Raw genomic sequence first — 17,011 nt, forward strand, 5'->3', positions numbered from 1 at the left:
CTTTCAGGGTGGCCTTGTAGTGTTTCTGCTTCCCAGTCACTCATAACTGCCTATTTCAGCATCTTGTCAGGCAGCTGTTCAGGTCACCTGCTGTCACTTCAATTTGGTGAGGTTCGCTTTCTTCCCATTTCTTTCCTCTCCTCTCCTCTCCTCTCCTCTCCTCTCCTCTCCTCTCCTCTCCTCTCCTCTCCTCTCCTCTCCTCTCCTCTCCTCTCCTCTCCTCTCCTTTCCTTTCCTCCCTCTTTCTTTCTTTCTTTCTTTCTTTCTTTCTTTCTTTCTTTCTTTCTTTCTACCACTTTATCGTTGGTTAGCTGAGATATTTGATACATAACCTAACTGTTCTCCATTAAAATGTTTATTAGTGTGTGTGCGCGTGCGCGCGCGCGCTCCTGTGAGCACATGCAAGAACACACATGCCAGCCATGACACATGTGTGAAGGTCAGAGGACAACTCGAGAGTCGGTTGTCTGATTTTTCATTCTCTTCTTCCACTGTATTGGTGCTGGGTGGTGAGTCTTAATGGCAAGCACCTTTGCACGTTCAGCTATCTCAGTAGCCCCCACTTCTCTCCTTCTTTTTCGCTTCAAAAACAGTATCCTAGTGTGGTGAAATTGTAAGTGACATCTTTGGCAGATTTAAAATTGATAACCATAGGCAACACTTTATTTTTCTCCTCCTTTGAAAACATCCAGATAGCTATCAAGTTCAGGATAATATTTGAGTTTAAAACTTCCTTGCTTTTTAAAAATTTTCTTGCACTTAAAAATATTTTTTTATTTTAGGATAATTTTGATTTACTGATAAATCATAAAAATAGTAAAGAGAGTTTCTACTTACCCTTCATATACTTGTCCCTAATCCTTACACCGTATAGCAGTACATTTGTGTGAGCTGACCACATTGGCATATTATGCACCATAATTAATTCATTATAGGCTTCATTATTTGAAGTTCATTCATTTTTTTTTTTTTTTACTACTTTCTGCTTTTCAGTCCAATCTGGGTGGGCATTCTGTTTTTGGTTCTTTGAATTTTATTTATCAGAGCAAAGTAGACAAGAAGTCGCATGGTTTCATGGAAAAGATACATATTTAAGGTTCAGCTCTCTAGGCTTGGGTTCAGTCCTAACTCTGCCATTATATATTTACAGTATAAAAAGTAGAAAAGATTACTGTAAAGATCAAATAAGTCTTTCCAAAAAGAACTTGATGCATAATTAATCTTCTGTAAAAAAAGTGTTATCTTCCTATTGATAATGCAAGGAAGGAGGCTTTTCAATTTTATATACCTAATTTAAAATTTCTTTGGCCAGGTTACGAGGTCATAGGAGTTAGCTTTAAAATTATTATCAATCAAGTACAGTGCATGGCTTAGAAAAGAACATAATTTTTGAACTTTTGATTATGGCTTTCTATATTGTCTCTAGTGTACTAAGTCTATCAGGATCTATGTAAGCACGGGTGGCTCTGTCAGGTCTGTAATAGTGCGTCTGTGGAAAGAATGGATCTTGGAGGCTGGAGGATTCGATTCCTAGGAGGTTTACGAAGTCCTGCTACAGATTTGAATTTCGTGAATCGATACACTAGTTGCAGAAGGTGTTCCTAGAATCAGGAAATCTTAATCTCCCGGTGCTTGGGCAGGGTGAATTCAGAGCATGCCCTGGCACCGTTCCTAGTAGACTCAAACATGGTCAGTGACATTGGAATAGAACTGTATTTTGTGTGGAGTTTATCTTGGAGCATGGGTTACACCCAGTGGTGTTTGAAATTGCTTCTGTTTCATTCCTCCTCCACCATATTGGGAGTTTTGACTCTGCTGCGCTGGCATGCAGTGTCATGCTGGGTTGTGATCTTGAAGAGTGGAAGAGTGGAGGCTGAGAGGGTGTGGTGGGAAGAGCAAGAGGAAACCCAAATTCTTGTTTCAGAAAGCAAGCAGGTGCTCTTGCCATCTTAGTGCCTGGAAGAAAATCTGGTTCAGTACAACATGTTATGTTGGAGTTCATATGATTTTTTCTTTTCTTTTTTTTTAACCAAGAAGACAGTTTTCATTTCCTTCCTTCCTTCCTTCCTTCCTTCCTTCCTTCCTTCCTTCCTTCCTTCCTTCCTTCTTTTCTTTCTCTTTCCTTTCTTTTCCTTTTCTTTTCTCTTTCCTTTTTTTTTTTTTTGATTTTTGAGATAGTGTTTATCCTTGTTCTGGAACAAACTCTGTAGACCAGGCTGTCCCTGAACTCATACAAATCTGCCTTTCACTTTTTCCTGAGTGCTGGAACTAAAGGTATGGCACTACTGCCTGGCTTCAGATTTCTTTAAAATTAAGGAGTTGTTGTTGTTGTTATCAACTATTATTATTGTGTGTCAGTGTATAAATGTGCTACAGATCATGTGTGGGAGTCAAAGGACATTTCTGTGGAATCAGTTAGCAGCTCTCTCTTTCTACGACGTCTACATGAATTCCGTCATCAGGCTTTACCTGAAGAGCTATTTCTCCAGTCCCATTTCCAAGTTGACTTTGGCTGTCTGAAGATAACTGGCTTCTTGGTAGGTTCTTTCTTTCTCAGAGAGTTAATGTAAGCTGGTCCTAAAGTCACCCCCTTTTGTTGCTACTTAACGAAGGTGGTTGGTATGTAGTGAGCATTTCCGAAGGATCATTCACTTCTCAATCATTTTCTGAGCCCTGCCTAAGCAGAAGGCATTGCCATAGAAACAGAAGGATAGAAGGATAAATCTACACTCTCTGTCTCTCTAGGAGGTTGAATTCTCGTGGGGGAGAGAAGACATATTTATACATGAATACAGTCTAGGGTAAGAACATGGTAAGGATGAGGAGACTCATGTAAAGAGTGGTGGGGAGTAGGGCGTGGGCTTCGAGCTGAGTCTTTGAAGAGGCAAAGGGAACAGAATGGGAAATGCATGGAACCAGGATTATTTGATGTTTTTCTGAAAGTAAACAAGTAATTCAATATGGAACGGAGGTTTTATATAAATGTGTAGTTGGAGAGTGGTTAGAGGACCACTCTCATGGATGAAGGAGGACTAATCCAAAATCATAGGCCAGTTCAGGTCACTTAGCAAGATCTAGCTTCAAAAAGACAAAAATAAAAACAAAAATGTTTAGCTTGCTGCCATGTGTGTAGTTGTTTATGTACACCATCATGGCCAATGCCAATTGGTCTAGAATGAGTACTTTCCCAAATCAAAACAATCAGGATCATTTTAAAGGTTTTTCTACTTGTGCTAGAAAATTCAAGGCTTGTATATATGCTCGTAAGTTCTTGGTGACCAAGTCATCTGCCTTTTGTAGTACAGTGATCAACAGGAAGAAGTTAGAGAGTGACCTTTGAGTCACATAGGCAACAGTATAGAGAAGACATACAGACAGAAAAATGACTGATTGCAAGGTCTTAGTGCTTGCCTATCGTTCGTGATGGTATAGATTTCTCTAGGAGCCCTAAACACATTGAATGGGCTTAGGCAAGAGAACTACCTGCTGGGTCACTTACTGAGTTATGGTACCGGGTTGTTACTTTTCTCTTTACTCTAACAAGACATCTGGCACAAATAACTTAGAGGAAGGTTTTGTTGTTGGCTTTTATTTATTTATTTGTTTGTTTGTTTATTTATTGGCTCACGGTTGTAGAGGGTTCAGTCCATGGTCAATTGGCTATGTTTCTGGACCTGGAATGAGACAGTCCATAATGCAATGCTGCCCCCCCACCCCCACCCCCCAGTGAACCACTTCCCTCAACTTGGCCTCACCACCTAAAGTTTCCAGAACCTCTCAAAATAGTGCTATCAGCTAGGCACTAAGCACTAAGCACTCATGCATGTGAGCTTTCCGTGTGTGTGTGTGTGTGTGTGTGTGTGTGTGTGTGTGTATTATACTCAAACACTAATGCTAATAGATACCAAACAATGTGGAGGTCAGGAACAGAGCTGATAGACTAAGACCTGCTGTACTATTTTACTTGCCTCTGCCTTTCCTATTTAGTTTTCAAAGGAGCTTTCTGCAGAAGGTAAGCTCCAAGGCTCTCAGTAGTTCCCAGTTAATTATGTCATCCTCACCAAAACCAAAGAGGATCTGCTACTGCCAATTTGAAACCCTCTAGGATGACTTGCTGATTACTTCAGTGTTTTCCTTTTGAGGACCTGCATCCTCTTAGATGGGCTCTTTACCCTGTGCCGCAGGGACTGTTTCCCTGTAAGAATGGGGAGAGATGTTATCTCTAGCAAAGGGACAAAGTAGCAGGTTCTGCCCCTTCTGAAAAGGAAGGCCTGATAAGTCTATAGCCCTGAGGCAAGGAGGAAAGTTTACATTTAAAAACCACTGCCTTGGGAGGTAGTTTCTTTGCTAGTTTGGAACAGCAGATTTTTTTTTAAGAACAAGAAGGTACTTAATTGGTTCAGGTAGCTTTCAGAGGCAGGAAGCTTGATAGTTTGTTGTTATTTTTCTTTTGTCTTTTCCAGCACACATGGAGTTTATCTGGCACTCTCAATACTTTTGTGTCAGAGCTCTATCAGTGATGATGGCGCACATTTCAGAGCTTCTGTTTTGTACAGGCAGTGCTGTGAATCCACTAGGAAAGCCCAAATTATAAAGTTCCACCACCATCATCATCATCATTGTTATCATCACCATCATCATCACCCCCCACCCCCACCATCTTCATCATTTCTGTTTTGCTGAGACAGGGTTTCTCTGTGTAGTCCTGGCTGTCCTGGAACCCATTCTATAGTCCAGGCTGGCTCAAACTCAGAGTTCTGCCTGCCTCTGCTTCCCAAGTGAGTGCTGGGACTAAAGGTATGTGCTACCACTGCCAGGCATCAGTTTCATCATTATAACACACCTGTTATAATGTGTAAAGGAAACAGAGGTTAGGGCTAAAAAAAAATTAGGCTCAAGTACAGTTATCTGCTTTGAGAAAAGGTCATGCTTCTCCTATTAATACACTGTTTCTTTTTGATGTTATTGGCAATATTATTACTATGAACGAGAGACAAAAGGTATAGTGTTAAGCATTTTCTTTTCTTTTTTTTTTTTTTTTTTTTTGAGACAGGGTTTCTCTGTATAGCCGTGGCTGTCCTGAAACTCACTTTGTAGACCAGGCTGGCCTCGAACTCAGAAATCTGCCTGCCTCTGCATCCCAAGTGCTGGGCCACCACCTAGCAGTGTTAAGCATTTTCATTCAGACTGTACAAGTATTATTTTAATTTATTATTGGGAAACCCAATGCTTGAATCATCATGTAAGTAGTAAGTAGCGATGCCATTATTCCACCCAGTTTTCTTAGCGCTGTGGCTCAGATGTATAAATGATATTTTCTACTGCATGTATCTCTCAGAGTACAGTGTATCTGACAGTTTCAAGCCAGTTGTCGACACTGGGCTTCTCCTGTTGTCACTGGGCTTCTCCAATAGCAATTGCCTGCATGGCACATGGGAGAGTTTCTGGCAGTTTCCTCCTGCATGTTTTAGTGTTTTCTTCTCTTTGATCTTAAGGCTCGAGGGGAAAGAAGAGCAATTCAATTTAAAGTGTGGTGAGGAGTTCTCTTTTTCAAAGACAGTTCTGGTGTTAACCGGCAGCTGAGTGGATGACGTCTGAACATAGTATTGACTACATTGACTACATGACTACATCTGTCTGTCTGTCTGTCTGTCTGTGTGTCTGTCTTGGCTCAGGCAACACACTTATTCACCAGAAGCTTTCCACTCTTTTAAAACATAAAGACCCTAAAAATAAAATTACGTTTATTTTTGTAGAGGTTCACATCTAGTGATAAGTTTACTAAGGCCTTTTAAAATCAGTAAGTGCAACGTGACAGCCCTCTAGGTCAGTAAGGCTTTTCATGTTTCTTCCTTTAGTGAGCTTGGATTTGATTAACTTTGATAGGTGGACAGAATTATGATCAAGGAGATAATAGAGTTTATAAAGTGAGTCACTGATCCTTATATACTGGTGTCAAGCCTTGAGCCATCATGGCCTGCTTCCTCTGGAATGTAGTTGTTTGTCATGCTTTGCCTCCATAACATATGGAAACCCTAACCAGGGATGTCTACCGTGTCCAGGTTTTAAGGGGTGGAGCTGTTTCCTTTATGTTTTTATTGAAGGGAGAAAGTTCTGTAAAGAGGTAAAATGACTGAGAATGGATACAACTGGTATTCAAGTCCTGGGATAATTTGGAAAAACTTGATTGAGACAAGTATGGTGCCTCATACTTGAAATCCCAGCACACTGGATACTGAGACAGGAGGACTGCCACGAGTTAGAGGTCAGCCTGGACTACACAGTGAGTTCCAGGTGAGTGTGAGAGCTTGAAAAAAAAAAACCAAAAACAAGTCATAAAACAGGAGTGATCACATAGTCCGTTACCTATTACACCACATCCATCATTAGCTGAGGAACTACTGGCATCTGGTAACTTCCAGGAAAGGAAGGCTCACTTTCTTATGTGGAGTGATCACTATCTATTCCAGGGTAGGCCCCAAACCTAAGAGTAGTTGGCCACACAAATGGACCTGGATGGGAAGGGGGGCATAAAGAGAGAGACAACAAAGAGGGAAAGAGAGGAGAAAGAGGCACACAGAGGACGAAAGAGGAGAGAGAGAGAGAGAGAGAGAGAGAGAGAGAGAGAGAGAGAGAGAGAGAGAGAGAGAGAGAGAGAGAGAGAGAGAGAGAACAAGATGAGCGTGGACCTAGTAGTTGTAGAAGAGCAACTGAATATGATCAAAATAAATTGTGTGGAGTTCTCAAGTAAGTAATAAAATAATATTAAAACAAAACATGGAACAGGACTGGTGACATGACATAGCAAGTAAAGGCACCTGTCACCAAGCCTAAGGATCTGAGTTCCTCTACAGGACTCACACGGTAGGGAGCTAACTCCTGTAAGCTGTGCTGTGGCCACCACAGGCATGCTGAGGCACATGAGCATGCGCACACACACTACTTAGAATAAAAATATTGAAAAACGAACCACACCTCATACCAGCAAGCAAACCAAACCAAGGCAACCTGTCTACAAGTTGACTTCAGACAGAATTTCAGTTAGATGGAGGTGATGACAAAAATGCCTGGCATTTAAAATGTCCATATTTCACTGTTATTTGATGGCCATTTTATGAATTCATTTAGTCTCCATTAAGCCTTTGTTAAGTATCAATAAATCCTTATCTCAGAGGTGGAGAAGACTCATAATAATAATTCATTATCTAATAGACCTTTCTAAGGTGTCTATTTGGCTGGGCGTGGTGGCCCTCACCTTTGATCCCAGCACTTGGGAAGCAGAAGCAGGCGGATCTCAATGAGTTTGAGGCCAACCTGGTCTACAAAGCAAATCCAAGACAGGCAGGGCTACAGAGAGAAATGCTGTCACCCTGTCTCGAAAAACAAAATAAACAAAAAAGACTTCTGTATTTTTGTTAATACAATAAATGTGGCTTACAATTCCCAGAGAGAATCAGGTCCTCAGAGTTTTGGGATTGCTGAAATAAAATGTCTTTTTCTTTCTTTCTTTCTTTCTTTCTTTCTTTCTTTCTTTCTTTCTTTCTTTCTTTCTTTCTTTCTTTCTCTCTTTCTCTCTTTCTCTCTTTCTCTCCTTCTCTCTTTCTCTCTTTGTTTCTTTCTCTCTCTCATTTATTTTTCATTCTTTCTCTTTCCCTCTCTCTCTCACTTATTTATTTATCTTTCTTTCTTTCTTTCTTTCTTTCTTTCTTTCTTTCTTTCTTTCTTTCTTTCTTTCTTAATTTCTTTCTTTTTTTCTTTTTTTTTAAATTTGTTTTTGGAGATAGGGTTTCTCTGAGTGTAGCCCTGACTGTCCTGGGACTTGCTCTGCAGACCAGACTGGCTGGAACTCAGCGATCCACCTGTTCCTGCTCTTGAATACTGAGATTAAAGGTGTGTACCACCACTGCCCTGCTCGAATTGCTTTATAAAATAACCTTTTATTTAATATTTTGGAAAATAAATGAGGTCTTTTATTGGGGGCAAGACATATGAGAGTTAGGTTGTACAATTCAGCTTGCCTGGCAGTCTTGAGTGGGGAAGGCCTTTGAGTAGGAACAGGTACTAGATACTATTTATAGAAGTATTCTGACATTTAGTTAGAATTTGTACAAAGAATTGCATTTAGAGAATTTTTATGAACGTAAACAACTTTATCTTTTTTTTTTTTTTTTTTTTTTTTTTTGAGACAGTTACTCCTTAGGTAGCCCAGGCTGTACAGAATTCAGTATGGAGCCTAGATCCAACTCATGGCTGGTTCCTGCTTCAGCCTTCCAAGTGCTGGTATTATAGGTGTGAGCCACTATACTTAGCATTATTCTAATCCTCATATATGTGAATCAAATTATGTTCTGATTACACAACTATGAAGACATCTACAGTACAGACTGTCCAATTTTCTAAAAGAGACTACTAGTCTGTGTTATTGACTGCATACCAGCATAAATCTTTGAAATCATGTGGATGTTTCCAAAGGAAACAAGAATTTATCTTTTTGATATGATATGGTTCCTTGTAAAATGTAATTAGGCAAAAGGTGTGTAATTTAAAAGCATCCGTTCTTCCATCCCAAGATACTGAGCTGATTCACCTAAGGTTAGGATGGAACTGTAGTGGCTGGAACGGAGAACTCGCTCCCGGAACGTTTGTTTTGCAGCGCCTAGCTTCTAGCCGGTGCTCTTTCGCGAAGGACCATTCCGGCCAAGTGCCTGTTGGTAGCAGCCTAGTTGACATCTGGTCTGGGGGTTCTTGTAGGTGGCAGTGGCTGAAATCGGTGTCGGGGGAAAAAAATCCAAAACCGAGGAGACGCCATGGACGACCAGGGCTGCCCCAGGTGTAAGACCACCAAGTACCGGAACCCTTCTTTGAAGCTGATGGTGAACGTGTGCGGACACACTCTGTGAGTCTGGCGACCGTGGATTCCTGGGGTGGGAGGACAGCCCTGGGAGATGCCAGGGGGCCGCTGGGGGGGGGGGGGGAATAAAGGGTGTGGTTCGTTTAAACAGTGGGGGAGGGGGATGAAAAAAGGGAGCGTCGATCCTTTAAAAGGTTCGTAGCCTCTCGCCCCTAGCTTTTCTGGCCTACTTTGAAACTGGAGTTTTGATTGTGGCAAGCAGAAGTTTGGCAGGTTGACCCTCACCCATCTTTCCAGCCAGTGAAAATCTCGAATTTTTCCAGCTAGGTGTTGTTAGCTAGACTCCAGACAGATGTCTGGCTGAAAGCGTGGGAGATTGGAATCTTTAATTTCTTAAGATTTTTTTTTTAATTGAAAAGAGAACTGAAAACTTAACTTTGGGTGTACACTGTTGCTGTTGATCGAGTGAACTAGTTGGAAAGCCTTCTGTGTATGTATACGTGTCCTGATGAATTATGTTAGACTTAAATCATGTAAAGGAAGAAAATACAGACTCAAGGCAGTTACTTTTTAGCTAGATAATGGTCGGCTTTTATTGCGTGCTCATTCTGTTCCAGGCACTGTAGAGTCATACCGTGAGCCTTCTCTTGATAAGTTTATGCAGGTATCGTTCCTTCCTCACCGGAAATGATCTTGAGATTTCTCAGGATTGTGGTTCTTAAGAGTATGGATCCCAGGAAGCGGCTCTGGGAAGTAAGTGTATTTTGGTTGCTCAGTGGTGAAAGGAGGGAGAGTGATTTTGTGTATAAATGTTTTGAAGAATAAATGCAGAGTTTTGGTCAAAGTGTTTGTCAGCTTTTTATGGAGAAGTGGTTTAAGGAAAAGGTAGTCTGAGACTAAAGGCACTATAAAGTTGTGAGCACAATATTCCTATAGGCCCAGTCTTCCTCCAGGAGGAGAAGGTAAAGTACAATATGGTAGACAGGTCTTCAGGCAGAAATTGCACAATGAGCTGTCTATATAATTGTCATAATGTGATTGTTAATTTCCTTAATTGGTCTTTCTTTCCTTCTTTCTTTCTTTCTTTCTTTTTATTTTTATTTATTTTTTTTGTTTTTGTTTTTTCTCGACAGAGTCTCTTTTCCTAATTAACTTTTATTTTGCTTTAGACAGTGTAACTGTGACTGGATGGTTTAAGATTAAAAATCCAGAAAAGGCAGTCAACTGGAATGCATGGCCAGTGGCAATGAGGGAATACTGTTGGTATATAATTAGGTGCTTGTTAAGACTGGGCCTCAAGTGTTAGTCCAGGCTGGCTTTAAACTTTAGATTCTTCTCTGACTAAAATTGTTAGAATTTCAGGCATGCGCTACCATGACTAGCAGACTGTTAGATTTTTTAGAAACGTTTTGCAAAATTTCTGTATCACTTATTTTAGCTCTGAAAAAAATATTGAGATCATATTCGTCCTTCATCCCCACTCTATCCTCCTTTAATTCCCTTCAAACTTCATCCCAAATTCTCCACCAGCTGCACCACTGAGACACGTTCTCCCCCACTCACCACTGGGTACCCTCTGTGTTTGTGATGGAAGGTTGAAGGGTAGATGACTGTTGCTGTGGTGTGCACTCCAGGGCTGTTCCATGGCACTCCCTCTCATCTCTGGCTTTAACATTCTTTTTGCCGGCCCCAAAGCCCTTCAACCCCCATGTGGTGTGTGTGTGTGTGTGTGTGTATGTGTCTATGATGTAGCTGTTCCATTTCTTTTCTTTTGTACTGGATTATTGTAGCGATGGAGTTGTCCTGCCTAAGAGTCTGGATTTTTTGCTTACTAAATAGTCTCTTTAGCTTTGTCTACTGAGTTTCTCTGTCCTCTGTGTTAAATCAAAATGATTAGGTACATTGAGTTTTATCATATTTATATTTCATTGATGTATTTGTTGGTGAGAATAATTAGTAAGTGGTGTTTATTTATTTTAAATAATATATAGAGATGTGCACATTAGGAAACAGCACCTTGATTGGACAGAACAGTTTGGAGAAGGCACTCATCCTTGGGGATTGCTTGAAAACGTGTGGGTATCCTCCGTGAGTTCTCTGGTCAGGGAGGAGGCTGCATTGAGAATTTCAGCCGCACAAACTTCCCCACACTTGCTCTCTTCCCGTTTAGTAATGCAAAACGGATGTGTCTTTATTTAAAGACTCTTTTGTTTATATTATGTGTATGGGTGTTTGCATGTGTGCCACGAGAGGTTAGAAGAGGACACTGGATCCCCTGGGACTGAGGTTGCAGATGGTTGTGAGTTACCTTGTGAATGGTAGAAATTGAATTGGAGTCCTCTAGAACAGTAGCAAGTGTTCTTAATCCCTGAGCTGTCACTCCAGGCCTTATTATCACTGGTGGGGTTTTTTGTTTGGTTTTCCGAGACAGGGTTTCTCTGTGTAGCCCTGGCTGTCCTGGAACTCACTCTGTAGACCAGGTTGGCCTTGAACTCAGAAATCTGCCTGCCTCTGCCTTCCAAGTGCTGGGATTAAAGGCAGGACAATGTTTTGATACATATCCTAGGTTGACCTGGAACATGTCTTGTGGCCTAGACAAATATTGAATTTTTGGCATTTCTGCCTTAGTTTGAGTGCTGGCCATAGGAGGATGCTGTGTACCCTACCACTGCATTACTTTCTGCATTATTTCTTTGAGACAGTTTCTGGTTAAACCTGGCGCTAGCACCTGTCTCTCATAGTGCTGGGGTTATTGGCACTTGAGGCCATGTGCGCAGCTTTTTGTGTGGGTACAAGTATCTGAGCTCAGGACCTTCTGCTTGCACAGCAAGTGTTCTCACCCACTGAGCCGGCTCTCCAGATCTCCTCTCCACACTTTCTTTCCTTTTTCTTTTTTTGAGACAGAATTTTGCTTTGTAACTCAAGTTGGCCTTGGACTAGCTAGTAGCCTAGGCTGTCTGGGAGGGAGCTTTGGTGTCAGAGTTTCATACTCAGAGGGTTTTGTCTTTATTGACACCTTCTAGTACTTCTTTTCTAGGAAGTTATTGTCAAATTTGTGCCCTAACATTCAAACGGATAACAGGAAATTGTATGTTAAATCTTAAGGATTATTTGTTAAGATGAAAGTTTTATCTGTAAGAGCCAGAAATGATAGCATATTAATTGCCTAGCTCTTTATAAGTATAAACAGAAATAGAATTAGTTTTCTTATAACTTTTTAAAAAGGGGGCATGAAGTATATCTTACAAATATTATGATAGCTCTCTTGACTCTCAATCCTAGATTGGCCATTTAAGGTGTAAACTTAGTGAAAATTTGTCATTTACTGTGAGGGATTACTTGAGGGAGAGTTCAAGTAAATTTAAGAATTAATTTACTCTCACATATGAAAAGATATTGCCAATATTCTAAATGAAACACTAATATTTTTGGGTCTGCAATATGGTCAACTTGAGTTTAATCCCTGGGCCCTTCTTAGTGGGAGGAGAAAACCCAGCTCCTGCAAGTTGTCCTCTGATCTCAGGGACTCTCTTTCTCCAAGTAAGTAACACACGTAATAAAAAATGGTTTCAGGAGTCAGTCTGTCAATTTGCTTCCTAACTTACTTAGCAAATAGAACCTAAGATGGTATATGGAATGAGAATAATGAGAATTAAGCTTGGATATAGTAACAGTTTGGCTCAAGTTTTAAATGTGCTAAGTCTACTTTCAAAGACAAAAAAGCAAGGCTCAACAGTCATTTATTAGTTATTGATCTTTAGTAATTGATATTTTTGCAATTTTTCTTGTATACTCTATAAAATTTCCAAGTCGTTGATTCCCAGACTTGACTAAAGAACCACCTGGGCTGTCTATTTAAAATACGAATCTCAGGGCCCTAGTAATGATTTGATTTGGGCTGGGGTAAGACTTGATCTTATCTCTATATCTTATCCTTAGAAATACTATATATTACTTATCCAGGTGAACCTTGTGCTCAGTTTTGAAACATTCCTGGGGTAATCATATAACAAAGAATGTGGCAGACATGGTATCTGCCCTCCTCCACTTGTATTTAGCTCTTTTGCATGACTCAAAGGAAATTAGTTTGTATTTTTACAAGGAAGAAAAGGAGAATCTAGTTATAAAATTTGTAATTGAGGCATAAAAGTGGTTTTATGTTATTCTTTTAAATAATCTATTTATTAAAAAGAACTATTTGTTTAAAAAACACCCCCCCCCCCCTTGCGCACGTGCAAGAACGACACTGCAACAGGATCCTTCTGCACATGTTTATTGGGAGAGCTTGATTGTAGAGGCGAATAGACCCTGAGCCCAGCCCTGGTGCTGCTTTATATAGGCCTAGGAGAGGCGTGTCTCACACCCGGATTGTGTTTTGCTTGGTTGATGCTTACTACCTCATTTGCATTCCTACATCTGATTGGTTACTTTCTCTCTCATCTGATTGGTTAACTTCTCTCTCATCTGATTGGTCAATTTCTCTCTCTTCTGATTGGTCAATTTCTCTCTTTTCTGATTGGTCAATTTTGGTCAATTCTCAAAACCTCATCTTGGCAAAAAACTTTCCTGCCTATGTATGCAGTGGTGGCCAGCAGAAGCCTGTGCCACTCTGCAATGGCACATGGTGGCTCCCCCCCACCCCCTGCCCAAAACTTGCCAGGTGTGATGTATGCTTTTAACCTTAGCACTTGGGAGGCAGAAGCAGAGGGCAGAGGCAGGTAGATCTCTGTGATTTTTTTTTTTTTTTTCTTTTGCATACAGGATCTCTCTGTGTAGTCTTGACTATACTGGTCTTGAACTCACAGAGATGCACCTTGCCTGTGTGTCTCAAGTGCTAGGGTTAAAAGCATGTGCCACCATACATAGTCTGATCTGATCTCTGTGTGTTTGAGGCTTGGTCTATCTGGAGAGTTCTGGACTAGCCAGGACTACATAGTGAGACCAAAGGAGGAGGAAGAGGAGGAGGAGGAGGAAGAGAAGGAGGAAGAAGGAGAGGAGGAAGAGGAGGAAGAGGGGGAGGTGGAGGAAGAGACGGGGTGGGGGGGGAGGGGGGAACAGAAAAGAAGAGGAAGAGGAGAAGAAGGAGCAGAAGGAGAAATCAAAAGCGTGAAATCTGCAGCCAGGGCCTTTGGGTTAGTAGATAACATCTTTTTTTTTTTTTTTTTTTGAGATAGGGTTTCTCTGTGTAGCCCTGGCTGTCCTGGAACTCACTTCTCACTTTGTAGACCAGGCTGGCCTCGAACTCAGAAGTCCACCTGTCTCTGCCTCCCGAGTGCTGGGATTAAAGGCGTGCGCCACCACGCCCGGCAGTAGATAACATCTTAAACTGATGAAAGATAGCACCAAGGGAACAAAATGTTTGGTTGGCTTCAAATGTATAAATGATGTATAGTTTAGCATGGAGGAGGGAAGAGCCTCTTAGAAAAGTGTGATCTGGCTCTTGAGCTCAGTCAGGAGATATGCACAAAAGCACAGGCTACAAAGTGCTGTTTACTTTATTACCAGGATTGATAGGAAGTTGGAAGACATGTTAACTAGAAATTGGAAGGCTCTTATCAATCTTGCTTGTATTCCACACTCATCCTCCTTGTCTGACCTACAGGGAAAAGAAAGCCCATTCCAGTCTTTTTGTGTATGCATTTGTTAGGAATTATGCAATTAAATTTTAATCGTGTTTGCTAAATAAAATTCGACAAAGGTTGCATTTCGTGGTTTTCTATGTATTAAATGAAAACACTATACTATCAACTAAGTTCATCTACTTAGAACAATGCTCTCTGTGCCTTTTATTTTTCAGGATGCTAGTTTCAACAAAAGAAAGACGACTTTGAATATTCAGTCATGATTTTGTGGCCCATTACTGTATTTTGCTACATCTTTATCTTTGGCCTATGATATATAAAGTGTCTGTACTTACTTTATAATTATTATTAGATGACAGGAAGGCTAAATGAATTTTATTACTTATGGGAGGAAATAATAGCAGTACCTTCTTATATTTCATTTTCATGTTGTCTATCAGGATATATAATTCGTGTACATGTATTACATATGCACAAATGTGCATATGATTTCTCTACAAATAGAGAAGAAAACATGAAGTTTAGTGAACCTCAGTAGAAATGCTTTGGAGTGTTAGGCTTTTTTTTTTTTTTTATTTAACTAAGTTGAAATGTAAAAAACAAGAATTTTGAGATGAAGGGAAATGATATATAACCCCCCTTTTTTAACATAAATATGACAGTGGCTATATCATTGAAAATTAATGAGGGCTCCATCAATATGGTGCAGTTTCTCTGCATCATGGATTCATATATATTTAATGAGCCTGCTATTCTAATTCTAGGTAACTGAAGCAAACCGCATCTGACATTCACTCTGATTTACTTGTAAACAACTCATTCCATTAAATTATAAAGGCCTTGAAATCTACTAGTATTAAATATAGCTGCTTCCTAAAGAAAATTGTATGGTGTTTACTTTGTTGCCATAACTAAGTTGTTTTTAAACAAACAAGGCTCAATTTTAGTGTTGTTTCAGATGCTGCCAAAATGTCATTATTAATTGATATTTTAAAAATGATTAGTGGGCGTGGTGGCTCATGCCTTTAATCCCAGCACTCAGGAGGTAGAGGCAGGCGGATTTCTGAGTTCTAAGCCAGCCTGGTCTACAAAGTGAGTTCCAGGACAGCCAGGGCTATACGGAGAAACCCTGTCTCGAAAAACAAAACAAAACAAAAAAGACTAGTGGGGCTGGGGAGATGGCTCAGTGGTAAAGAGCACTGGCTGCTCTTCCAGAGGACCTGGGTTCAATTTCCAGCACCCACATGGCAGCTCACAACTGTCTGTAACTTCAGTTCCAGGGGACACAACACCCTCACCGAGATATGCATATAGGCAAAACACTGATTCACATAAAGTAAAAAGGTAAAAAAACATTAAAAACCCCAATGATTATGGTGTTAGTAAATTCAGATTCCTTTCCTGTATTTACTTTTTGCTCAGCTAATAGCAAAGGGAAATGTCTGCCTTTGACACTGATAAGCTATGTGTATGTGTATATATGTATATGTATGGTGGTTTTGTGTCTATGTAGATATGTAGTGCATACATACATGTGTGTGATTACTGTGAACACATGGAAACCCAAGGAAGATGTCAAGTGTCTTACTTTATCACATTCCACTTTGTGCCCTTGAGACAGAGTCTCTCACTAACCCAAAGTGGCTAGCAAGTCCCAGTGGTCCTCCTGCATCTTCACCACAGGCTTAAGAGGGCACGTAGCCACACCCAGCTTTTTATGCGGGTGCTGGGAGTTTGACCAGGTCCTTATTTCTGTGCAGTAACTGCTCTTACCTGCTGAGCCATCTTCTTTTAAAGATTTAGAATATGTGCTGAAACAGATGTTTCTTTCTGTCTCATTATTCAGATTATGAATGTCTTGTTTATATTTCAGGCACTCATTAATGTTTAATTCCTTTTGGGAGTTAATTGCAGAAGGAGATCTATGTAATGTGCTGCTATTAAATGCAGACTCATATATTTCATAGTAGGAATCCCATGCATGATAACAAACACGAGTTGGGTAAATTTAGTGCTTCTAACTTTTCCTTGGGAAATATATTGTGTTTCTTGCTTGTTTCATGTGTTTTAGATTTAGATTATTTGAAAAGAGAATGGAAACTAAAACATATATTCTGTGAGGAGTGAGTATGTAATAAACTAGAAATCATTGAAAACATGTGGCCCAAGAGGATTCATTACTGTACTATTTCATGAGCGTCCCAGGAGCAGATAAGCTCCAGAGGCTTTGTGTCCCTCCAGGCATTGGAGCCCTGCTCTGGGGATGCTCAGCACCTGTTGTACCACTGTAAATGTATCCCTATGCAAGCTGATTTCTCTTACAAGGTATTTGGCATGTTTAACCTGACACATGGTAGCTAGTGTTCTTTGGGCACATAATATACTATGTATTGTGATTATTATTTAGAGTGGTGCTGCCAGTCTTAAGTGGTATGAAATGTTTGATGTTTGCAGTAATAGAAATTTCAAATACACTGAGGATTATTGGTTATCAGGTACAGGTAGCAATTTCTGTGCTTGAATATTTCTGTGTATGTGTGAATATTAAATATTAAAGATACATTTCCTTCTTCCTTCT

General features: G+C 40.3%; 1 protein-coding gene across 1 annotated transcript in view; it reads left to right on the forward strand.

The window, feature by feature from the left end:
* Positions 1–8,684: 8,684 nt before the first annotated feature.
* Mnat1 (MNAT1 component of CDK activating kinase) overlaps positions 8,685–17,011 on the forward strand; it is a 145,031-nt gene continuing 136,704 nt past the window's right edge. The window contains exon 1 of the mRNA XM_085830458.1: positions 8,685–8,896. Within this exon, the coding sequence (XP_085686584.1) occupies positions 8,808–8,896 (89 nt within the window). The 5' untranslated portion in view covers positions 8,685–8,807. The remainder of the gene's footprint in view (positions 8,897–17,011) is intronic.

The sequence above is a fragment of the Mus caroli genome, unplaced genomic scaffold (genome assembly GCF_978045245.1).
Source record: "Mus caroli unplaced genomic scaffold, Mus_caroli_1 scaffold_14, whole genome shotgun sequence".
NCBI classification, from domain to species: domain Eukaryota; kingdom Metazoa; phylum Chordata; class Mammalia; order Rodentia; family Muridae; genus Mus; species Mus caroli.